At 39.2% G+C, this 27171-nt stretch overlaps 1 protein-coding gene across 1 annotated transcript in view; it reads left to right on the forward strand.

Annotated features, from left to right (window-relative positions):
- Window positions 1-27171, forward strand: part of LOC144970594 (protocadherin-9-like) — a 64357-nt gene that overhangs the window by 18263 nt on the left and 18923 nt on the right. The window contains exons 2-3 of the mRNA XM_078910374.1: window positions 316-2811; window positions 3879-4465. Coding sequence (XP_078766500.1) covers window positions 609-2811; window positions 3879-4465 — 2790 coding nt within the window. The 5' untranslated portion in view covers window positions 316-608. The remainder of the gene's footprint in view (window positions 1-315; window positions 2812-3878; window positions 4466-27171) is intronic.

Consider the following 27171-nt stretch of genomic DNA (forward strand, 5'->3'; position numbering starts at 1 on the left):
ATGTGTGTATGACTGTTTATGTGTATGTGTGTGTTTATTGCATTAGCAAGGAATTGAATGAATTGAATAATTGAAAGCGTGAAATCTAAGGCCGATAACTCATTGATGTCTTCGTGTAAATCAAGCCTGCCTACCACTGCTTCTAAAGTCTGTTCTCAGCATGGTTGGTTTTGATTAGATTGTTATCTCCCTTCATCTCAGCAGGGTCGGCTTTTATTATGTTTATTGTTATAACTGCCGTTTATGTCAATAGAAAGGAAAGGAAAGGAAGAAAGAATAACAATATTTGTATTTTTTATTTCTGCTATTATTTAGGAACGACAGAAAAGGAACTGAAAAAAGATGTGATTGTCCAATTCTCCCAGATGTCCGTTGATCAAAGCGTGACCTTGACCTACTGCTTTTTTGTGAATTGAAGCACGAACGTCCAAAACCGTTGGAAAAGATACACAATCTGTTATTTCTCCCAGAATGGAGATATCATTATCCAGTTCTTTTGCAGTAATCATTGGGATTTACATATATAAATACATTGCATAGAACAGGGGGGTCATCCAAAAACACCATTGACCCTCGACCCCTCACCCCCTAACGACCCAACCATCACAATGCTTCTATTTTCATTGCTCGTCATCTTCACCGTTATCAGCTTAGGGCATTCTTTGGACGTGACGTATTCCATCAAGGAACACAGTTCGCCAGGGACTCTCCTAGGAAACATCGGCAACTCAACAGGCGAGACCAGGCAGACGGTTAAGTACAGCTTCTTGTTGACGGAACAGAAAATACGATCGCTCTTTTTCTTGGACGAGTCGAGTGGAGATTTGCGCTTGTCCTCAACAGCTGACCTTGACCGGGAAGACATATGTCAGTACGACCTAGTTTGTGACCTTCGACTTGAGGTCGCCATAAGGTCAATCAATGAGCAGTACTTCAGAAAAGTGAGCATCAACGTCAAAGTTTTAGACATCAACGACCACGCTCCGGTATTCTCCACAAATTTCACGACCATCACACTCTCGGAATCTGTCAAAATTCCCTCGTCATTTCCGCTTCCGTCCGCCCTTGACCGAGACACCGGCGAGGACAATTCCCTCAAGTCCTACGAGATCGTCCCCAGCGATGGAATTTTCGAATTGTCTTGGTCCAAAGGGAACCCCAACCTCATGCTCCGTGTCGTGGACGTTTTAGACCACGAAAAACAGGCCAAATATTCCATCAAAGTTATAGCACGCGACGGGGGTAATCCGGCGCAGGAGGGAGTGTTAGATGTTGACATTCAAGTCGAAGATGAAAATGACAACAGACCAATTTTCACGGAGGAAACTTATTCCAAAACAGTTGACGAGAGCGTGAAAGAGGGATCGTTGTTGTTGAAACTAACTGCTACTGATGCCGATTCTGGTGAGAACGGGAAAGTCCGATATAGGTTTAGTCCATTGCAATCAACGTCAATACTTTCAATGTTTTTCTTGAACCAAACTTCCGGTGAGTTGTACGTTATAGGGGATTTCCAAAAGTCTGAAACGGAGGTTTATAATATCGATGTTGAAGCGATGGACAAAGCATTCACTACTAAAAAGACAGTGACTATCATAGTAGAGGACACCATCAACAGTCCGCCGAAGTTGATTATCAGTACATTGTCCAGTAACGAATACTCCTCCATCAGTGAATATGCAAATCTAGGCGTTGCCGTAGCTCACATTCAGGTCAAGGACACAGATAAAGGTTCTAACGGGATAGTGAGCTGTCACCTGGACGCCGATGGATTTTTTGAACTTCAAGGATACGCCATCAACGAGTTCAAGGTCATCGTTGCCAGGCCCTTGGACAGAGAAACTATAAGCATTCATAACGTTACGGTCATTTGTGAAGACTCCGGTCAAACGCCGCTGACCGCCACCAGCACCTTCCAGGTTCACGTTCTGGACGAAAATGACCACGCTCCGAAATTTGTCCAACGTTTTTGGTTTGGATCTATCGTCGAAAACAATGAAGAAGGTCAGGACATCATGAATGTTTCGGCAACGGACGCTGATGACCCGGATACGAAGAACGGGCGTATCAAATACCGACTAGAAGACGTGTCACCAGAGGATTTGTTCATCAATCCCGAGACTGGAGTCATCAAGGCCATGAAATCCTTCGACTTCGAGCTTCGAACCCAACTCAATTTCACGGTAGTCGCCGAGGACCAGGGCATTCCCAAGCGGTCAGACAAAGCGGCTGTTGGGCTCACCATCCAAGATGAAAATGACCAGGCCCCCCATTTCTCACAGTCTCCCTTCATCATGAAGATATCCGAGCACGCCAAGCCGGGAGATATTGTAGGGAAAGTGATGGCTTTTGACTTTGAACAAGGTCCCAACGGAGAGATAGAAATTTCACAATTATTATCCGAGACCAGCGATGTCAGCCAAAACACTTCAGACGTTCCTTTTCGCGTGGCCGCAGACGGAACACTCTCACTCACGTCAGTCCTGGATTTTGAAAGAAGAACTTCCTACACATTTCAAGTTCAAGTGACAGACAAAGGCGTTCCTTCTTTAAGCGACACCACATCCGTCATCATTCAAATTCTAGACGAAAATGACAACCGCCCGTCTATTCTCCACCCCAACACCTCAGAATCGTTCATCGTTATCCATACCGGGTCTCAGGACGACCCAGTTTTTATCTTCGATGCTAGAGATGACGACAGCGGCATTAACGGAATGCTGATATTCTCCATTACGTCACGAAATGACAGCGGACGGTTTCAAGTAGACGAAGGGGCTGGAATTGTTAGGAGGTCTCAAGAATTTTCAGGTAATTTTTTTTTTCATTATTGAATTGGAATTATGGCTAGTAATCCTTTAAAGACGTATGGATGTAGTCCTTCGGAGCCATTCGGCCCATGGAGCCGGTTTATCCCGGTTTCAATAGCGTGAAATGGACAACAGCAATTGCTTGCTATTCTTCGATATTAAATATCCATATCTTTATCCCTGCTTATTGTACATAATACCGCCCTATAGGCGTCATAGTTCGTTGACGTCCTATATGTATAGTGGTGTTATTGACTTGAGACTTTTGTAAAGCGCTTGGAGAACATTTAATGGATTTTACTCTATATAAAAGCTCAGGTTTTTAAAAAATCGATTTTATATCAAGCATGTCATTCCCCCATATAGATGATATTATATATCGATTTTAGAGGATAAATCAATAACATAAAACAAATCGTATATGTGTGCATTGAAAACAGGAAGTATATAAAATAATCCATATTTAATAATAATGAGAAAATAGAAAGAACAATGGAAGGCGTGGTTTATGAATATAAAACCCATCGTCTCAAAACTATATTATGTGGGGAAGAGTGGGGGGTTGGGGGGATAACAATGGAGCTTTATATAGCGCAATATCCACTAAACGGGCTCAAGGCGCTTTACAATGGGTCCCTGGCAAATAGCAATACTTAACATGTAGGACGGGACATGATACCTGTTAGGTGGTATTACATTTTTTTTCCCGACAGAGACAACGCTGTTAACGGCCAGGAACTCGTTTTACACCTGAGTAAGGTTAGAGAATGTGAGTAAATAGCCTTTTCCAATGACTCAACTATGCTTCAAGTGAGGATCGAATCCAGGACCTTCCGTTCCGAAATACTTCATTCACGACAATGAATTTTGTTTCTCTCATTTCAAAATACGAACTTTTTCTATTTTCTTATCATTTTAAATTTAAACACAATTTCATTTACAGAAATTATTCCTACTATAACTTGTTTGGCACAATGAGTCACATTTTGAATATAAAAAAAAAAAGAAAAAAGAATCCATACAAAACAGAAGTGCGCCATTATGACGTCATTTCCTGTTCCATTTCAGATGCGGACGCGGGCATTTACAAACTGACAATCCTGGTACGAGATACAGGAACTCCACCGCTCTCGGATATTCGGACTCTTCTCATCCGGGTTGTTGGGGAAAACGGAACTGTAGGCGAATCCGGTGATTCAGATGAGCAATACATCATCATCGCCCTCATCATCGTTTGTATCACCGTTCTCGTCAGCGTCACCATCGTCCTTATCATCGTTCTCATGAAGAGGATGGACAGACGACGTAAAATGGGCGGGGTCATCATTAATACCGACATGCATCACTCCGTTCACATCCACAACCCCAGCGCCATCTCTACATTTCTGGACCCTACCAAGAACTATAACTTCCGGAACGACAATAGCGGTGGTGGTGGTGGTGGTGGTGGTGGTGGTGGTGGTGGTGGTGGTGGAGGTGGTGGGGGTGGTGGAGGAGGAGGAGGACAAGGACACGGGAAAACCAACTTCAAGGACAAACCAACATCGGGGGATTTCCGTGACCGTCACAACATGTCTGACTCCAGCATGGACAACAAGAAATCCATGGAGGATCAGTTTGGTTTTACCTCATCATCTGCTGGAGACACTTACCAGGTAAGAGTCCAAGACACTTTGTTTTCTCTAATTCTGGTTTCTCTGTCTCCATATCAACTCTCTCTGTTCTCTCCCTCCTTCTCTTTCTATTCATTCTCATCTTCCTACTCGCCTTTCCCTCCTCCTCCTCCTACTTCTCATCCTCCTCCTCCTCCTCCGCCTCTTCCTCCTACTCCCTCATCCTCCTCCTCCTTCCTAAGAAATTAACTTAGTCTTTGACTTCATTTACCCCCTTACCCCATCTTGATTTTTGTCTAGAATCACAAACCCTAACTCTCCATCGGAACATACACACACACACACACACGCACACACACACGCACACAGACACACACACACATATACACAAGAGAGAGAGAGAGAGAGAGAGAGAGAGAGAGAGGGAGAGAGAGAGAGAGAGAGAGATGATATGATTATGCTAGAACATACATACACACAGACACATGTTCATCCCAAGAAGGCCCAGGATACACAATTCTTCATTCAATTCCGTTTCATATTTGAAAGAATTCATTCCCTGAAGAAGAAAAAGAAAAAAGCAATTAAAAAAAAAGAAAGTCACAGTTTAGAACAAAAATATTTCCATCATTAAAACGTGAAAACCTGATCAAATATCCTCATTAAAACCTGGATCCAGGAGCACAAAATCAACACCGTCTATTTTAACTGGCTATAAAATGCAACCATCTCCTCACCCCCACCCCTCATTAGCGTAAACAGACACCCCTTGCTGGCATCAACAGATCAGATCGCATTAAAAGACTTCACAAAACGGATGCCTGGTGCAGCTGTCGTAGTGGCATCGTGACGTAACATAACCAACCACCCCACGTGACTTTACCCATAATCTCTGCTATCCGGCACCTGATTTAAGTTATTAAAGAGATGCCGGTACCTTTTTTTTTCTATGATGAAATATGACAAGGACGTAGCGATATCTATCGATATATCGTATTGCATTAAATGGAAGAATCGTTAATGGCTGAGTAACTCCATAAACAATTTCAAGACCGTGATTTAGATTATCATGGCGGCTTTATCGCATCCGGTTAATAAGGGGAGATAATTAGATGTCGGGAGGCAGGCGGTTAATGAATATTGTGGCTGTTTATCTTTTAAATCAGGTGTTAAAAGAAGTTATCGTATATCATCATCATCCCCATCATCATCATCATCATCATCATCATCATCATCATCATCATCATCATCATCATCATCATCATCATCATCACTTACCATGTCCAAATGTGATGGTCTCATTTTTTACATATTCATTGATATATGGAGGATAGATCATTTCAGTGGCGTTGGGTGGAAGGATGGGGGTAGGGAGGTGTTAGTGGTGGTATCCTTTAGCCACTGGTTACCTTATTTGGAAATTAATATTAAATCAGATTAAAATCAAACTAAATCTATAATAAAATAAAAACAATAGTACAACAAACTCGTATATTTATTCAGCCCAATTTTCCCTGGATTATACACGTGTTACAGCTAGAAAGTTCTTGAGCATTTTGTTTTGGGAATCAGTATAAATATCTTTATCTACCACTTATATAGGTCGAGGTAAGAATCACAATTATATATTTTATGACATACTTTGCGGAGAAATAGCAAATTATAATATATTTGTCAGCCAATAATTGATTGTGTTGTGTTGGGAATCAACACAAATATATTCATCTGCTACTTATAGGTCAGGGGAGGCAATCACAGTTTGTTTGTTTTGTCTTTATCAAATGCGCTGCGGAGAATAAAGAAATATTATTACATTTATGTATTGTCTGGAAGGTTTCCCTCTTTGAATGGCAAAAAATTATGCGTGTCAAAACCGGTGTTAAATCCCACTCAAATGGACATCAAATCTCCTTCAGAAATTCTGGGACATTATGGTCTTCTCGGAAACGCAAATCTCTTCCAGAAATTCTAGGACATTTTGTTTTCCCCAACAATGACCGCCTCTTTATCGGGATTTCCCGCTGCTTGTCTCAACACATTCCATTTTCTCATCTCCAAGTGTCGTGTCGGCCATGTTCAAGAGTGTTTCCTATTAATTTACTCTAAGGCACGTTCTCCATGCTTCGTCAATAGTCCGCATGTCTTTTGTCTGTATCTTGCATGGTCTAGGATTGACTCAATTGGATAAAAATTCTAAAGGATGATGATAGTGGTAGTGGTTGTTGTAATATTTGCTTTCATCTTTTGAGTGTTACTGTCTTCTTCTTCTTCTTCTTCTTCTTCTTCTTCTTCTTCTTCTTCTTCTTCTTCTTCTTCTTCTTCTTCTTCTTCTTCTTCTTCTTCTTCCTCTTCTTCTTCACCACCACCACCACCACCACCACCACCACCACCACATAGTTTTGTATCCGGATGGCGGTTGTTATGAGCTTTTTGGTTAAACGCATAGCATCAATAGGAATTTTTTAACACCTGACTTAGTTTTCGTTCTTTTATAGGAATAGTGTACACACACACACACAAACTCAAACACATAATACAGATACTCACTCACACACATACACACACACACACACACACACACACACAGCAGAAAGTCATAGTACCCCATGCCAATCTATATTATATTTGCATTCCCATATTCACCCCACACACATAGCCCTACAATATCCGGTGACCATTTCTGTGTTTTAATGATTCGAGTCTTTGTGAATGTCTTGGTCTGACCGACACCTTTAGAACACAGGCGAGGCTAGACACTTCTCTGGGAGATTCTGATATCAGCAATTAGTCTCTCTATCCACATATGACAAACATCGTTATAACTGAGGGGCTATCATCAACTTTTGACAGTCTATAATGTGATTTTCCGTAACCATCCCTCTATCCATATATTTTAATCCAATTCATCCATACATCCAAACAACAATCCAATCCATCGATTCATCCATCAATCCATATACTATTTTACCATCCATCAATCCATCTATACACCCTCCATTCACCCATCTATCCATCTATCCATCGAACCATTAATCCATTCGTCCATCTAAACATTTTCCCATCCATACATCCATCTATCCATCCCTCTATCTATCCCATTCATTACACCATTAATCCATCCGGCCATCTATCCACACTTAAATTTATACTTCAAAGAGAAACACCTCCTACCCCTCACTACCCCCAACTCTCATTCCCCTACTGACTCACTTCACTCTAACGAAATCGTGGAGAGAATTGAAAAGCTTTTCGATTACTCCGACGAGAGTTTCGATCCCCAGCATGAAAAAAATTGACAAAACATTTCAATATTGACACAACCAATGGCTGTGCAAATGTTTACAATCCACTTCTCGTTTTGTCCCGCGTGGCGTGGATATCGCACCCATTGGCTGTCACTGGTTCATCGGAGATTGGGCGGCCATATTGAATTCTATTCTTTCCCTCGGTTCCACGAACTTTTAAGAACCAGACAGAAACAAAACAGGATAGTATGATTATTGTTTGTATAACGTATTCTAAAGCCATTGGTATCTATTATTCTCAATCTAAATCTTTTTTTCTCTCATATTTTCTACTCTCTATTTCAACCCTTAGGTGTTCAATGGTCTACAACGGTAGAATAGAGAATTAAATTAAAAGATAAATTGATTGGAAGAAAGGCGTTTATTCAGATAGATGAATAAATAAATAGATAAATATTTAATCGTATTATAGTTGTTCTTTTATTTTTTAAAAAAAAACAAACCAACGAACCAAGACAGCAACAAATGAAAAAAAGACCAAAGACACAAAGAAAAAACTAAATCAAAACAAAAAAAAACACCCTGAATCCCCCCCCCCCCCAATAAAAACAAAACAAAAAATAAAACAAAAATACAACAACAAAACAAACAAAAAATGCCAACCCAAAGAACAAAAAAAAAAAACAAAACAAAAAACTAACTAAAATTAAACATTAAAAAAAAAAAGATTTAAAGAGGAATGTTCATCATGTGAACACTAAAAACGGTCTTGAAGATTGAGGAAAGATGAGAAATGTGGCATAACTTGCGGTAGATATATAGATCTATCTATCTTTCTATCTATCTATCTATCTTTCTATCTATCTATCTATCTATCTATCTATCTATCTATCTATCTATCTATCTATCTATCTATCTATCTATCTATCTATCTATCTATCTATCTATCTATCTATCTATCTATCTATCTATCTATCTATCTACTATCTATCTATCTATCTATCATCTATCTATCTATCTATCACTATCTATCTATCTATCTATCTATCTATCTATCTATCTATCTACTAATCTATCTATCTATCTATCTATCTATCTATCTATCTATCTACTATCTATCTATCTATCTATCTATCTTATCTATCTATCTATCTATCTATCTATCTATCTATCTATCTATCTATCTATCTATCTATCTATCTATCTATCTATCTATCTATCTATCTATCTATCTATCTACATATCTATCTACTATCTATCTATCTATCTATCTCTATCTATCTATCTATCTATCTCTATCTATCTATCTATCTATCTATCTATCTATCTATCTATCTATCTATCTATCTATCTATCTATCTATCTATCTATCTATCTATCTATCTAGCTAGCTATCTATCTATCTATCCATCTATTTATCTATCTATCTATCTGTCTGTCTGTTTAATATTGTTTATTATTATTACATGTTAAGTATTGCTTTTGGCTAGAGACATTTGTAAAATGCTTTGAGTGCTGTTAGTGGACTTTTGCTCTATATAAATGCTCATTTTTCTTACTTCGAAATGGGGTGAGGGGGGGGGGGGGGGGTATGGACGAATAAGCGTGTCGACTGTATGTATTTGTTTTGTAATAGGCAGAAATTGAATTGAGGGGGGTGATGTGGCGGGGGGGTTAGATGGAAATAACGGAAATACACTGACAAATGATGGAATGAATTCAGTGACAACTTAATGATATACCAATCCAGGTCATGACTAGTCTTTCAAATTCCCTCCCCTGTCTTCTCACACCTCTACAATCTTTACACTTTCCCCGGTTTTCTCGACATAAAGCAAAAGACAAACATAGAAATATAAACTTCATCGTGTCGTTAAAATTAAATCTTTGCATTGAAATTGGCAAAGCACGAAAAGAATTGATTGAGAACATTCCAGCTTTTGTCTTTTTTTATTTGTCAGTTGGGAAAGCGAACAAAATTCTTCATTTATTCAAAAGCTATCGAGTTTTCTATTCAAATTTATGAACGTTTTATACCCGCTTCTAAGTACGAGCAGCCCGTCTCGGCTATGTCAGAAATTAACCTACGCTTGGGTGAATTGTAAAAAAATACATACCCCCACTTCAGTCCCGTCACAAAAGACGAACGGTAATCTGACCTAGGTAATCCCCGCTACGTATCAATAGCATTAAGCCACTTCTGTCGCCGATTGCGTGAGGAGATTTTTGTCCTGGGGTGGAGACTGTGATGTAAACAGCCTCGACTAATCCGCGACTAATAATAAGGTCGGCAGGAGGGAAGCGGCCATTTTGGTCCTCTAGGAAATCTCAGATTTCAAAACTATTAGTGGTTTTTTTTCTCCTTCTTTCTTCTTTCTCTGCTCGTACTGGGTGCTGCCTTTTCCCTGACAAGGTCTTTAATAATAAAGTAGTTAATATGTAACAATCGTACTGATTTGTCTCTGGAAGTGACACGAGATTAAGCGTTCCGTTATCGGATTTGGCTGTTGTAATTCAGTAACGGAAATAATTGGGAGTCCAGGAAGGGTTGGGTACGATCATTGTTAGTAATTATCATGTATAAAATTGGGGATTTTTGCAGAATATTCGGGTAGTGTAGTGCAGGGGAAGGGGGGTTGGGGGGGGGTTATCTGGTATCTATATATAGACTAATGACGTCACAAATTCCATGTAAATAATTTTGTAGAGAGTTGAAGTGATTCGACCATCCAAGGTCCTGGCTGTAAAGGTCACTTTAGTGCAATGTACAATGTACAGTTTACAGGTCAAGGCATACCGTAAAATCTCCTTTTGTATTGACCGTAATAAATTGTTTTTTTTTTGGAGTAACACAAAGTCACGTGTACAGTAGCAGACAAGTCTATGAAAACACAGCAGGAAAATAAAGCATTATTATATCAACAAACGCTAGAATTGGAAATTGAAATAATATCTTTCCTGCCTCTCTCTCTCTCTCTCTCTCTCTCTCTCTCTCTCTCTCACACACACACACACACACACACACACACAATTACATATTGTACATACACACACGCAAGGAAACACAAACCCCAGGAAACGAAAACAGCGTTACGTTGATATCCCTTGGTGGGGATTAAATCCTTTTTTTCGTCATCACTCCCTTTAATTTATTAATTTAGAAGCTTTCTCAAGGTCCGGACCGAAACGTACAGATTCAAGCCTTCAAACTTTCAGCCTCATTTCGTTTCATAACGACCAATTAAGTAGCAGCCTCTTTTTGGGGACGGCCGTCGGTTTCCGTTTCCCGTCGGTAAACAAGGGAGGTAAGTAAGAGGAAAGTAATTGGCAATTTTCGCAGGGTAGATAACTCATCTTTTTAAGGATCGTCGCACCTGCCGAGAGTCTTCAAGGCGTCAAGGGAGATAAAAGCGGAGAATTACAAGTTTGGTTCTAAAATGATTTATCTGGCACCGACTTGAAAAATTTTAGACAGCAGCTTAAACAGTGTTACAGTGAGCAGTTAAAATTTTACCTTCAAACTTTCACTTTTTCAGAGATGTGTTCATTAGTTTTATATTTGACGGGGTTTTTAACTCTTAAATCTTCGTTCGTTATACGATCCGTTCGTTCATTATAATATTATGCCTTCGCTTATTTATTTATTTTTTCATTAAATCTTTAGTTCCATCCCGTCTATTACTGATGTATGCTTCCATCTTTTATATATATAATTATATGCATATAGCGCAAACATCAAAACCATGTAACACTTTGTGGGGTGTCGAGTTTTTAATGAAGGAAATAATAATGATAATTCTACGAAAAAAAGAAAGTCATTTTTTACTTTTAAAAACCCACAAATGATAAAATTAAAAGTTTTCCCCCAAAATAAGTTTTTCTAGAAAAGTTGTGTTATGGTTTAGATTTAAAAATCAGACAGTTCTGTGACGCCACGAGACAAGGCACCACAAAAAAAAAAGAAAAAGAAAAAGAAGATACTCTAGTATAATTAAATCAACCCCCCCCCCCCCCCCTTCCCATGAAATATAATCTTTAATTATTTAAAATTAAAGTCAGACAACTCTGTCCACGAGTTGAAAAACATCAAAGATTGGAAGTAGCTCACTCTAGCACGTTCTTAGACCTCACATCTACTCACTCGTGGGTCTGGTTAGATGTAATCATCAGTCTACACGTGTGGGGAATTGGATGTTGTAACGTGTGTGTGTGTGTGTGTGTGTGTGTATGTGTGTGCGTGTGTGCGTGTATGTGTATGTTACGTCACTGATAAAGGGTGAGTTTGTTTGGGCGTAGTTCATTTCATTTCATTGGTGGTTTTTGGTGGTGGTGGTGGTGATGATGATGATGATGATGATGATGATGATGATGATGATGATGGTGATGATGATGATGATGATGATGATGGTGATGATGACGACGACGACGACGACGATGATAATGATGATGATGATGATGATGATGATGCTGACGACGACGACGACGATGATAATGATGATGATGATGATGATGATGATGATGATGATGGTGATGATGCTGCTGCTGCTGCTGATGATGATGATGATGATGATGATGATGATGATGACGACGACGACGATGATAATGATGATGATGATGATCATGATGAGGATAAGTGAAAAAAACAATTGTCAATTGGAATATTACTTTGAAAAGATTGGTAATATGGAAGACAAATTGATGGATATATAGACTGACAGACAGACAGACAGACAGACAGATAGATAGATAGATAAAAAGATAGATATATGAAAGAATATTATATATATATATATATATATATATATATATATATATATAGAGAGAGAGAGAGAGAGAGAGAGAGAGAGAAAGAGATAGAAGATAGATAGATAGATAGATAGATAGATAGATAGATAGATAGATAGATAGATAGCTAGATAGATAGATAGATAGATAGATAGATAGATAGATAGATAGATAGATAGATAGACAGAGAGGTAGTTAACAGTTTTAGGCATAATCACCCTGTCTGACAATTTACGACCAGTTAAAATTACAAGGAAATTGCATTTGCTCGTGCGTCGAAAGAGGTAATAAATAAAAACGATAGGCTGGAATGTCTAAGGTGTAAAATGGGGAAATTATTGGAATGTCAAGGATGGGAGGGGGTGGGGGAGTTTTGGGGTTGGTTTTTTTTCTTTCTTTTCTCATTTGGGAAGAGGGGGGGGGGGGGGGGAGGGGGTTAAATGAGTAAAATTTTAGTTCGGATTGGTTGCTGGGGGGGGGGGGGAGGGATTAGTTATGAGTATTTTGGGGGGGGGGGGAGAGGGGGGGGGGAGCTATAATTGGGTATAATGAGTTGGCGTTCGGGTATTATAGCAGATGTTTCAATTGGTTAAAATGCTTTTATTTTTCAACCCGCCTGTCTGAAGGCTTTAGATTGGAAAGTTGTGAAGATGACAGGCGGGTGGAATTAAGATGGTGTTATGTTGATGATTATGAAGATGGTGATTATGATGGTTATGATGATGATGATGATGATGATGAGGATGATGATGATGATGATGATGATGATGATGGAGATGCATGATGATGATGATGATGATGATGATGATGATGATGATGATGATGATGATGATGATGATGATTATGATGAAGTTGACGATTACGTTAATGCTGAAGGAAGTAATCCTGATTATAAACTGTATGTCTCATTGGCCAAACCTCCTCCTCCCCCCCCCCCCCCCACCCCATTTCTTCCGCCGAATGAATAGTTTTTAAAATTGTGACTATTATCGCAATCTTTGTATCTACTAATTCACAATGTAGTCAATGTTAAGAGAGGTTGGTTCTGTTGAGAATTAGAAGAAATAATTTTTATACGTTTGGTCATATTTTTTTTTTCATTTGTGTATGACTCTGTCCATAATTTATGATATAATATAAACAAATCATTTTGTAACAAATTACAGGAAACCATTTTTTTCCCTACGTAATTTTCCTGCCCCTGACTTAATGACGTCACCTCTTCGTCTTGTCCGTTTCATTTCCAGCCAAATAGGCCTGAAAAGTCGTGACGTCACTTCCCTCGTAATGACGCATTGTGACTTAGTAACTGGTTCTAAACTGTCGAAACAATGGTGGACGCCTTTATGAAATACTTCTCCGACGAGCATATCATCTATTTGGGCGGAAATTGGGATAAATTTTAAAGAATACAACCCTCCCCCCTCCTTCCATGCACTAACTCCAGATAATTCTGTTTTAAAATCACAATTATTTAATGTTGCCATAATCTGTGGGTCTAAGGGCCACAAAGGAATCCCCCCCCCCCCTCTCATTGACCACCAATGTATCCCCACCTTCCCCCTTATAGGCCACCAATGTATTCCCCATCCTTCCCCTCACTGACCACCAATGCATTCCTCCCCTCCCCCTCATTGACCACCAATGTACCCCCCCCCCCTCTCATTGACCACAAATGTATTTAACCCCACGTGACCATCCATCAAATGGACGGTAGAGAATTTGCTTTTGTTTTTAATATGCTCCAAAAAACATTTATCCCCCCTTTAATGTCTCTCTAAATTTAGACCAGTAGACATTCCAGGAGTTGAACTGACAAGAATCTGTTTTATTTAATCAGGCCGTTAAACGAGTTAAACCCCAACCCCACCCCAACCATCACCCTTCTACCTCACATCCATCAGTTTGATGGACAGCACCACCGGGCGGGCCATCGTCCGTTTCCTCCCCCCCCCCCCAACCCCAACCACTTCCCATCCATTTACCCCCCCCCCCCCCCCTTCCACCACCGCCCCAATGATATGGCCATCTACATATTAGATAGTAGGTGCACGTTTTTTATAAGATGGTTCAGGATATTCGACAAAGTCACCGATGCTTTCAGTTCAAATCCTCCCCACTGACCAGTGGTATACCACAAGACCACAAAGCCACATAATGGTTTGAGAAGCTTTTCTCTGCAATTCTGTTAGTGCCAGATTCTGGGATACAAAATTCACTTATATTTATTTAATACAGAGTTTCTGGTAGGTGCTAGATCATTTCCATGAAATTCGAAAGTTATTGTGTCTTTACGAGTCAAATTTATAATTAAAAATTTAAAATAAAGGAAAAGAAATAAAAGGACCTTTTTATTTTGTTACGGCCTAAATCTTCTTTCCAATTATAGACTTATGTTAGTGCTGGAAGAAAACATTCATCTGATTTTCGTAAGAATGGGTTTTAATAACAAAATTATATCAAATCCATCCACTCATAAATGCATCACTCTATCCATCATACAATCCATCAATCCACCCTTCCATCAATCCATCTACCCATCAATAACTTCATCCATCGATCAATCCATCCATCCATCAATCCATCTACCCATCAATAACTTCATCCATCGATCAATCCATCCATCCATCAATCCATCTACTCATCAATAACTTCATCCATCCATCAATCCATCCATCCATCAATCCATTTACCCATCAATATCTTCATCCATCCATCCATTCATCCATCCATCCATCCATCTATCTACCAGTCCATCCATCCATCAATCCATCTACCAATCAATAACTTCATCCATCCATCAATCCATCCATCCATCAATCCATTTACTCATCAATATCTTCATCCATCCATCCATTCATCCATCCATCCATCCATCTATCTACCAGTCCATCCATCCATCAATCCATCTACCCATCAATAACTTTATCCATCCATCAATCCATCCATCCATCAATCCATCCATCCACCAATCCATCTACCCATCAATAACTTCATCCATCCGTCAATCCGTCCTTCCATCAATCCATCTACCCATCAATATCTTCATCCATCCATCCATTCATCCATCCATCCATCCATCCATCTACCAGTCCATCCATTCATCCATCCAGCCAACAATCTACCCCTTACTCTTTGAACCCTAATACAAGCTCCTGCCACATGTCCAATTTAAGGGACAGAACTGGATAATGAACAATAAATACAAATATAAAAACCAAACCATGAGCAAAATTTACACCCCCCCCCCCCCCCCCCCACCCTGTCCCACCCCACCCCCAATCCGTAATTCCACTCACGTCGCATCAAGAAGTTCATCATATTAAATAATTAAATAATATTTCATCACACCACACAGATAAGCATGACCTGTGTGTTGTTGTTGTTGTTGTTGGAATTTGAAGAAAACAATATAAAGGACACGCCCTTATCTTTTCCTCTAACAAATAAATAAGCAATCACGTTTGTATTCGTTGACAAGCCAATGACGGACATAAATATTCATGCGTGTATGAATAAATTAGCAATTCAAATTCTATCAAAGACTACTTTTAACCAAGATCTATCACTCTACCTTTATCATGACACAATGAGACACACCCATCCTCATATCTGTGTGAATATATATTTTTTTAAATCTTTCAAAATGGCCATAAGCAAAAAGATTTAACACTTACTTGACTCTTAGAGTTACCTCACTCGACTAATGCGACAATGTGTTCTTGTACTGAGGACAATTATTTTTTTGTGCTGATAGTAATCTGGTACAATGAATCAAGTAATATCTAGATCGGGTAGAGCTTTTCCATACGCTTTTGTATTCAGTGGATATATAAAACCTCATTATTTTTACCATAGCCTTTTTTACATTTTGTATCATATTATTTAATTTGTCCACATATTTTGTTTATAAATCATTCTTAGTAACATTTTGCATGTAAAACCGGACCTGCCAACTACTATGAAAATTTCGTAGAAATACGAATTTTTGGGTCCTAATTGACACTTATATATAAAGATTTTTAATTCAATACATTTCTTGAAAACGGCGTTTTGTTGCCAGAGATATCTAGTATAGAAAGGATTTTAAAACATTAATTTAATGTAACTAAACACAAATTGGTCATTTTAAAGGGTAGTTATAATGTCTACTATGTTATTACTACCCCTGAAAAATACGAATTTTTCCAATTCCGAGCAGGCAGGCCTGTTAAAACCTTCAGATTTTTATCATCTTTTCAAACTTTCGGAATGCAGGTAATAAGTGACTTGGAAATTCCCTTCCCCATCCTCTTTCCCTCTTCTCCTTCTCTTACCCCCCCCCCCCCTTCTCTCTCTCCCTCCCCCTCCCCCCCCCCCACCCCTCTCCTTCCTTCCATTTTAATTTTGTTCCCTACTCCAATTACTGCACCATCAATAAAGACACCAAAACTCACCAACCGTTGGTACCAATTATGCCAGATTGAACAAGACACGTGACCAATGGTAAACATTGTAATGGGCATCGGTCTACATTGTAGTTTGAAGTGGATGGATAACGGCCGGCCCCTAGATGTCAACCGGTACGGACCTGCTTTAAAGATGCAGCCACTTAAGGGATACAATCCTCATCCCAGAGTCCGCAAGCTGTTTGTTTTCAAACCGTTTTCTTGAATTAACAAACCTGGCACGAACTCAAAGACCCAGAAATGAAAACAGAAAAACATTTACGTCTGCCAGACCTGGTAAAAACGTAACAACTATCATAGATGATTGTCTCCCTTGCTTGTTTCTTTTCCATCCATTGAGATCTAGAGAAAATATTACCCGTCATGCAATTACGCCGTGAGCTGCTGTGGAGTTAAATTGGCGCTAATAAAACCCCAGAGAAAAAACAATTTCCAAGCCTGCTAAGTAGAATATATATGCAGAATCGTTAGGTTTCTTTTTATTTTCTTCTCTATTTTCTGTTGATGAAGAGCGAAGTGTAATGTCTTTTTCACCACATCTGGTTCCGATATTATAGAGATCTCCCGTCTCCAACGGACGAGAGTTCCAGATGACTCCACGGGTTCATTCTTCCCAAATTGACATCTCTTTCGTCTTGCTTATTTGTGCCATCTTCTAACCCCACTCCACCTCCTTCATCCCTTCCACTCTTCAATCTCCCCCCCCCCCCCCATTCTTTCTTTCTTCATCAGTCTTTTAACAACCCCCCCCCCTCCCTTCCACCCCATTCCACCCCCTGCTGTTTATTATGAAAACTTTATACCTACCCGCAGGGACGTTTATCTCATTAGGTTTCAGAGCCTCTTCATCGTGGGATATTTTTATTTTTACCCACAATTCCATTCACATCAAATTTGTTCTTTTTTTCTCCCTTTGTCATATCTATCATTTCAACGTTTTGTTGCTACCCCCTCTCTCTCTCTCTCTCTCTCTCTCTGTGTGTGTGTGTGTGTGTCTCTCTCTCTCTATCTATCTATCTATCTATCTATCTATCTATCTATCTATAATTCAACATATATATATACCCTCTCTTCCTCTTCCTCCCTCCCTCTCTCTCTCTCTCTCTCTCTCTCTCTCTCTCTCTCTCTCTCTGTCTCATCCGCTCTCTCCTTCTCTGCTTCTCCGGGCTCCCCTTCCCCCAAGCTCCCAACCCAGTTTTTGGTTAGATATCTAGCCCCCCCCCCCCCCCTCCCATCCCTTTTAATTGATCAACCCCCCCCCCCCCCAACCCATTTTCCAACTCACAATTTCTACCATTTCCACCCCTCGTAATTTACACGCCGTTTTTCAAATACATCAAATTCTGACATTCCAGCTTTACAACTCCATTAACCCTAACCGTTCCACTCTTCACCACCCATCTGTAACTGTGTTTGCACGTGTGTGTGTGTGTGTGTGTGAGAGAGAGAGAGAGAGAGAGAGAGAGAGAGAGAGAGAGAGAGAGAGAGAGAGAGAGAGAGAAAGAGAGAGAGAGAGAGAGAGAGAGAGAGAAAGAGAGAGAGAGATGACTTATTGAAAGTAATTGGGATCGAATTATGACAAGGTGTGACGAAGTGAAACAGTCTCAGGTATTCCAGAGAATTGAACTTTACTTAAGTATGTTGCGAACCTTTACAAAAAACAACAAACATCTGACAGAGCGTTACAAAAACAACACCCATCTGACAGAGCGTTACAAAAAACAACAAACATCTGATGAACTGTTTGAGGGATAAACGTACTTAAGCATGTCTGAAGGTCAAAATAAAAGTCTAGAAAGTGAAACAAATGTGAAAACGAATCGTCAAAACCATTTACATCGATGTGTCTTATTAAAGGTTGAATATAGGAATTTTATGCTTTAAATGCCTTATGCAATACTGTAGTTTATAATTACAAAATCTCATATAGCTTGTATTGTATCATTCACAGATAGTTTACACAACATTGAATGTAAGGAAAAATATATCAATACGGCAGTGTAAAGTCAAAAAATTGCTATTATAGAATACTGAAGTTATTGAAAATTGTTCATGACCGAATGAATAAAAAATGCTCAAAGTTTATAGTGCAATGAAACATTAATAACAACAATAATCATGAAAGCAACAACGATAATAATCATACATAAGTCTCTGATAAATTATCATGATTTAAGATTGTTTCAGATAACATGCATTTTACTTGTTAACATTTACAAATCATGTATAGTATGGTCCGGATCAGCACCCGTTGCCCTTTTATCCCCAAACGAGAATTTTGTTCCCTAATAGAAGGAACGGAGATGAATTCACTCAGCGCTTTGTTATTACTTGGAGGATAAAATTGAGTACAGACTACAGACGATACAAGTTATATTGCATTTTATTTTATTTGTTTTCCATGTTTATTTGTTTATTGTTGTGTTGACGAAGGGTTTGTACCAGAAGCGTTCATTGTCTGTATTGTTCCCATCCGAAGACTCTCCATTTTCACTGTTTCTTTAGTATTGGCATTCATGTTATTAGCTTTGGTCTAATAAGCAGAACTGCGTACTTGAAATTTCAAAAATTCGAAGTTTCCAAGCGAAAAAGCCTCTTTAAATAGCTTTACAATTAATAAACAATATACTCACAACATGATCCAAAAATGCTCCAAAGTCCTGATTATAGGTTCTAAGGAGCTAAACTTTATTGAGTCAAAGAAACCCATGCAGCTCTATAGCTGGAGCCAAAAATTCGTATTTCTAGGAATGTTTCGCAGGACTAGGCAAACCTGAATAAGTAATGATCGGACTACCCCACTTTCTAGGTTATCTGAATTCTCCGTCCAATCTCTCTTTCCCCCCCCCCCCCCCCCCCCCCCCCCCCCTTGTTTCCATGGATGGCAAACAAATTGTAGCCAACGCACCCGATTTCGGACGATCGAAATGTGCGGCTATGTGGTCGTGGTATGACACTTGCTTTGGGATCGGAAGGTCCTGGGTTCGAGCCTAGCTTTGCGCATAGTTGAGTCCTTTAATTCGGCTCTTTACTCACATTCTCTCGCCGTACTCATGTGTAAAATGAGTAACTGGCTGTGAACAGCGTTGTCTCTGTCGAAAAAAAAATTGTAATATCGCCTAACAGGCGTCAATGTCTCGTGCTACGTGTTGCTGTTGATCAGGAACCCCTTGTAAAGCGCTTTGAGCACGTTTAGTGGATATTACTCTATATGAAAACTCAAATTTAAAATTTGAATTCTCGATCTCATCCCCTGTTTCCATGGCAACCAAATTGTTGCCATCGCACCCCATAATGGAGTCTCGAAATGTATGGATATACTGTTTCCCTATTTGTACAAAACCCATATTGGGTTATTTCTCCTTTGCTCCCTCCCTCTTTCAACCACACAATGGTTCCCTACACCCTATCCATCATCATCACAACTCCTTGACACCAAGGCTCCATGGCTCTATGGCTCCGTGAATGACTGTAATATGGAAATCCATGCTTGGAGAAGATAATCCATCAAAAAGACACCAATCGTTAATTTGTTCGTTTGTCATGAACCGTTTTGGTGCGCTCTCCATAATTTGTCTGGATGTGTGTGAGTGTGTGTGTGAGTGTGTGTGTGTGTGATTCTTATGTTTATTTGTTTTTTGGTGTGTATGTGTCTGTGTGTGTAATTGTGTATGACGAATTAAGAGAGAAGATGAGGAAGGAAAAGTGTGCGTACGTGCGTGTGGGGTGTGGAGAGGCGTGTAAAAAAGAAAAAAAGAGGGATATATTGATGGATAGATAGATCGATAGATAGATAGATAGATAGATAGTTAGATAGATAGAGAGAGAGATAGATAGATAGAGAGAGGGGGGGGGGGAGAAAGAGGGAGAGTGTGAATTTATGAGATATACAAAGAGGGAGGGGATGGGAGGGGGGGGGGTGCGAGGGGACGAAAGGAAGGCGGAAGGGGGGGGGGGGAGCACAGACTGGGGGAGGGGAATAGTGAGAACGGAAAGAATGTTTATTTGTGTGTTTGTTTGTAAGGTTGTGATCAGAGATGACATGACAATAATCAGAATTGACTCAAAAGACGTTCATATTTATTCCCCTCACTCAGGTTTGTCAAAGAGAAACTAAATAGGGAATCGAAGGGAGTACTTTTTGTTGATTCACTGACTCATCTACCAACCCTCCCTCCCTTAACCCCTCCCCCCTCCTCCTCCCACTCATCCTCATAACTCCATCCATCCCATCCAGCACAGAATAAAGAGGATCTGTGACATCCAGAGTGCCTACTTAGAGTAGCCTAAATCCGAACCATACCAGGTTGGGTAACGTTGTGCGATGTCCATGAATGTTTCAAACTAATCAACCCCCACCCCCCACCCCTCCCCAACTCACCCAAAACACTATTGAGCTAAGTCCCCACCCTACCCCCCACCCCCTAATTAGTGACCAGAAATGGAAGAAGTAATATTATGGTGATTCAAAGCAAAGATCACCCAGTCACCGCCGTTGACCACAAGTCCAGAATCTGAATGGACCTCGTTAATTGGATTACGCTGACCTAATCACCCACTATTTAGTGACCATTGTCCACGTGATATGGTTCCATATTCCCAGATTACCGACCGTAACGACAAATTGATGATGAGAGAGGACACCATCAGATGGAGCCAGAGACGGCAGGTTTTAGTCTTCAGATCAGATGTGTAATTAGGACCAGGCCTTACCAAACAACCGGAAATCCAGTGTGTTGTGTCCTAATCAGATTGCATCTGCCATCCCAGGAATATTTAAAAAGACAAAATAATAGAGAGATGAATACTCTACTGGCCTATTATTTTTTTCTTCTGAATTTTTGCGCCCCCCCCCCCCCCCCCCAAGCTTATTCACAACATCTCCCTTTCGCTTCTATTTTTTTTAAATGAGTTTTTATATAGTGCAATATCCAATAAACATGCTCAAAGCGAGTTACAAGGGGTCCCTGATCAACAGCAACCAGGAACATGAAGAACGAGAATGACGCCTGTTAGACGATATTACGTTGTTTTTTTTTTCGACAGAGACAACGCTGTTAATGGTCAGGTACCCATTTTACAACTGAGTATGATGATTAGTAAAGATTCTTTTCCAAGGATTCAACTATGCGCCGAGCTCGAACCCAGGACCTTCCGATCCGAAAACGAGTGTCATACCCATTAACATCTCTAGTAGATGATAATGGTCATACCACAAGACCACATAGCCGCACAAATTAAATTATTACGGCACGATTTGTGCCGGTGAAAAAGAAACTCTCTATTCTATGATGTCGAAGTTATTTTACTATCAGTAGACGTAGACTTCACCATTTTATACATCACATCTCGCCTTGTTTAAATGTTTAAAATGCCCAAAATCCGCACCCCCTCCCTCCCCCCTCCTCTCCCACATTTTATATGAATTAGTCAAATTGCGCCTCCCCCCCCCCCCCATCCCTTTGGCCAAAGTGCACCTTCCCTCATCTACTACTACCCCCCCCCCCCCCACACACACACACCCATTCTATTACAACCCCCACCCCCCTTCTATTTCATACATTGATACACGAGATGATAGAAAGACGCACAAAGGTTTTTATTTATACTCTATGGATTCGTAATATTTCCCTTTATTCGTCTCTATTACTTTGCCTTATTACAAATACATGGAGTATTGGATATTAACGGATTAGGCACATCATCATACTTAACTTCCGGATGGTCTTGGTTTGGACACGCATCTGTCCTAAAGCCGGTCATGTGATCAAGGGTTGAGATTCTATAATTAGTCACCATAGAAAAATCAGGAATGGACGGCGGCCATTTTATCCATAATAGGTACGATGATTGGTGGATTTGTCGATGTCCACGTCATACTCATCAACAACACTTCAAATGAAGAGAATTCTAGAATGGAATTAAATTATATGTCCTGGGCAGTACCATGATGATGACGTCATCTGGTCAAATACCTATTAGACAATGAGACGAAGACATGAAATCATAACCAATGATGCTTTCACCTTTACATTATCACTGTGTTAATTAATGCCAGCTGTTTTTGTTTGTGACTTGTTTTTACGTTGTTGTTTTTTCCTGTTTGTTTGTTTTTGTTTTGTTATTGTTGTTGTTTGACTTTTTTTTGTTTATTGTTTATTGTTTTTTTTTTGTTTTTTTTTTCAATACGAATATTTTCCAATAAGTTTTTTATCTCGGGTGTCTTTTATGATGATAATCTTTCATTCCAAAAGTTGCATTACCAGTCTCGAGTCCCACCCAAGCGTGGTAAATCCCCCACGTTTACAGAGACATTGTTCTATTCTATAAACTATTTCCTCCCAGCTACCTATACCAAATTTGAGTCGCCAAAAAAATGTCAAATTTATTTCACCTTTGAACTCCGTAAATAATTTGATGCTGCTGCCGATAAACCGACGACTCGTGTTTTGATCCGTGGCGATTACAGAACAAGAGACAGGACTGGACGGTGGTTATTTCGTATTTGTTGAAGTATGTTTGACGTTTGAAACGGTCCTTTGTACCGGTCGCTAACGGTTTGGCAATTTCCTTTATGACAAGTCAGGGATAACGAGTGGAAATCCTGTTTTCTGGATGGATACAGCATGTTTTCCCCTCGATTCGACAAGATCTTGTCTCCATTCTTATCGAAATTCCAACGGCTTCATCTTTCCCCGATAATTGCCGATGCATTGTGGGATTGTCCTTGCCAGGTCAGGCAGAGGTGACTAGGTCATGTTGACATTGTGTGTACATTTATAAATCTGTTCGATTATTTTCATAGGTTAGAGATGATTTTTTGTTCATTCTGTTATGACAACATGACAATTTACTGTGACCTTGTCCATTAGGATAATTAGGTCAGATAGTTTCCGATATTGACCTGAAATATTACGGAATAACTCTAATATATAAAATAGTAGTTATGGTCAGATTCAGCGTGGGTTACGCAACTGGATGCGTGGGTTGACGGAGGCAGGAAGCAATAACAAACCCACATGGTTGCCATTACCTCCACCATCATTCTCGCTCACGGTTTGTGGAAAGCACTTCATTACAGGCACGTAATAGTGAATCTAGTTTTTGTTTTGAACATTTCTATTATTATTCTTTGTAAATTGACCCATATTAAAGAAACATACAAACAAAAAAGGCATGACCAGTCACTAACAATGCCGTGTAGTGTGTAGACAGTAACACAGTACGGTGAACATGACTGACACTGACATTGGGGTCGGAATGTCGGAACCCATGAGTCGTTCGCAACTCTGCCTCACGTATTCATTTAATCAGTCAATTTAATTTTTATTAAGCTTGCGTAAAACATACAAACAAAAAAGACATGACCAGTCACTAACAATGCAGTGTAGTGTGTAGACAGTAACACGGTACGGTGAACATGAATGACACTGGGATCGGAATGTCGGAACCAGTAGTCGTTCGCAACTCAGCCTCGCGTACTCATTTAATCAGTCAATTTAATTTTCATTTAGCTTGCCTATTCTTCAAGTTTATGTTATATTCACCTTTTCTATTTAAAAAGGGTAATCCAAACAGACCATAAACGATTTTATAATAAGCCGACTTCAACTTCCATCACACACGAACTTATTTTGGGTGTTTTTTTTTTAACCAAACCGTTTGACTCAAATTAAAGCTTCTGCATTGGATAAGGAGCGAGGTCCCTGTTGCCATCTTGCTTAGTTTATACAGAGACTGGGTTGCCACCTTGGCTGTTTCTTGATAAATAGTAAATAGTACAACCTTGTGCATATGAGGAAGGAGAGAAATTTTGAACAAAAACGAATCTCTCTCTCATCTCTCTCTCTCTCTCTCTCCTCTCTCTCTCTCTCTCATCTCTCTCTCTCTCTTCTCTTCTATTTATCTGTCACATGTTTGACATCTCATCACTGGCTCACTTGTACTGTAATATCGGGTGTGAGTAAATTTGAACAATTTTATTATTTATAAAATGCAGAATCTTTTCAAATAAACGGATAAAATAGAGATTAATTCTAATCGAACAGTGGAACACAAAGGCAGAATTTGCGAACAATCTAAACATAAGTGTCGTGGTCTTATTTATAAATGCAGAAACTTTGCAAATAAACGGATAGACTAGATGTTATTTCGATTCGAAAAGTGGAACACAATAGGAAAATTTGCGAATACCCAGTCCAGACATAAGCGTTATGGTCTTATTTATAAAGTGCAGAATCTTTGCAAATAAACGGATAAAATAGAGATTAATTCGATTCGAAAAGTGGAACACATAAGCAGAATTTGCGAATGCCCGGTCCAGACATAAGCGTTATGGTCTTATTTATAAAGTGCAGAAACTTTGCAAATAAACGGATAGACTAGATGTTATTTCGATTCGAAAAGTGGAACACAATAGGAAAATTGGCGAATACCCAGTCCAGACATAAGCGTTATGGTCTTATTTATAAAGTGCAGAATCTTTTCAAATAAACGGATAAAATAGAGATTAATTCTAATCGAACAGTGGAACACAAAGGCAGAATTTGCGAACAATCTAACACATAAGTGTCGTGGTCTTATTTATAAAATGCAGAAACTTTGCAAATAAACGGATAAAATAGAGATTAATTCGATTCGAAAAGTGGAACACATAAGCAGAATTTGCGAATGCCCGGTCCAGACATAAGCGTTATGGTCTTATTTATAAAGTGCAGAAACTTTGCAAATAAACGGATAGACTAGATGTTATTTCGATTCGAAAAGTGGAACACAATAGGAAAATTTGCGAATACCCAGTCCAGACATAAGCGTTATGGTCTTATTTATAAAGTGCAGAAACTTTGCAAATAAACGGATAAAATAGAGATTAATTCGATTTGAAAAGTGGAACACATAAGCAGAATTTGCGAATGCCCGGTCCAGACATAAGCGTTATGGTCTTATTTATAAAGTGCAGAAACTTTGCAAATAAACGGATAGACTAGATGTTATTTCGATTCGAAAAGTGGAACACAATAGGAAAATTTGCGAATACCCAGTCCAGACATAAGCGTTATGGTCTTATTTATAAAGTGCAGAAACTTTGCAAATAAACGGATAAAATAGAGATTAATTCGATTTGAAAAGTGGAACACATAAGCAGAATTTGCGAATGCCCGGTCCAGACATAAGCGTTATGGTCTTATTTATAAAGTGCAGAAACTTTGCAAATAAACGGATAGACTAGATGTTATTTCGATTCGAAAAGTGGAACACAATAGGAAAATTTGCGAATACCCAGTCCAGACATAAGCGTTATGGTCTTATTTATAAAGTGCAGAAACTTTGCAAATAAACGGATAAGATAGAGATTAATTCGATTCGAAAGTGGAATGCAAATGCAGAAGTTCTGAATACCCGGTCCAGACATAAGCGTTATGGTCTTATTTATAAAGTGCAGAAACTTTGCAAATAAACGGATAAGATAGAGATTAATTCGATTCGAAAGTGGAATGCAAATGCAGAAGTTGTGAATACCCGGTCCAGGCATAAGCGTCATGGTCTTATTTATAAAGTGCAGAAACTTTGCAAATAAACGGATAAAATAGAGATTAATTCGATTCGAAAAGTGGAACACATAAGCAGAATTTCCGAATGCCCGGTCCAGACATAAGCGTTATGGTCTTATTTATAAAGTGCAGAAACTTTGCAAATAAACGGATAGACTAGATGTTATTTCGATTCGAAAAGTGGAACACAATAGGAAAATTTGCGAATACCCAGTCCAGACATAAGCGTTATGGTCTTATTTATAAAGTGCAGAAACTTTGCAAATAAACGGATAAGATAGAGATTAATTCGATTCGAAAGTGGAATGCAAATGCAGAAGTTGTGAATACCCGGTCCAGGCATAAGCGTCATGGTCTTGTTTAAATGAAACAATGCAGTTTAAAAAAATTTATGGTCATTGAGTAATTAAGCTAAATATGCGGAGTTCAAATAGATAACTTGATCTGTGAATTTTTTTATAATTAGCTGTTTTTATTCTCCATCATTTAGATTATGTGATTAAGTTTATAATTGAAATACAAACTTTTTCTCACTTATCAATGTTTTGCAATAAAGGAGAGTGTGAGTGAACCTGTGCAAAGAAAATTATTTGATAGAGTGATATTTATCATGCTTTTCAGTTTGTAGTTGAATTCTAGAATGGATTCTTTATAGTTCTCATTGATTGTATGTCAGTATGTCAGTCTTTAGGACACCGATTACCCTAATGCGGTCACAA

This window comes from Berghia stephanieae, chromosome 4 (assembly GCF_034508935.2).
Source record: "Berghia stephanieae isolate SIO BIC M18660-M18661 chromosome 4, UCSD_Bste_1.3, whole genome shotgun sequence".
Taxonomy (NCBI): domain Eukaryota; kingdom Metazoa; phylum Mollusca; class Gastropoda; order Nudibranchia; family Aeolidiidae; genus Berghia; species Berghia stephanieae.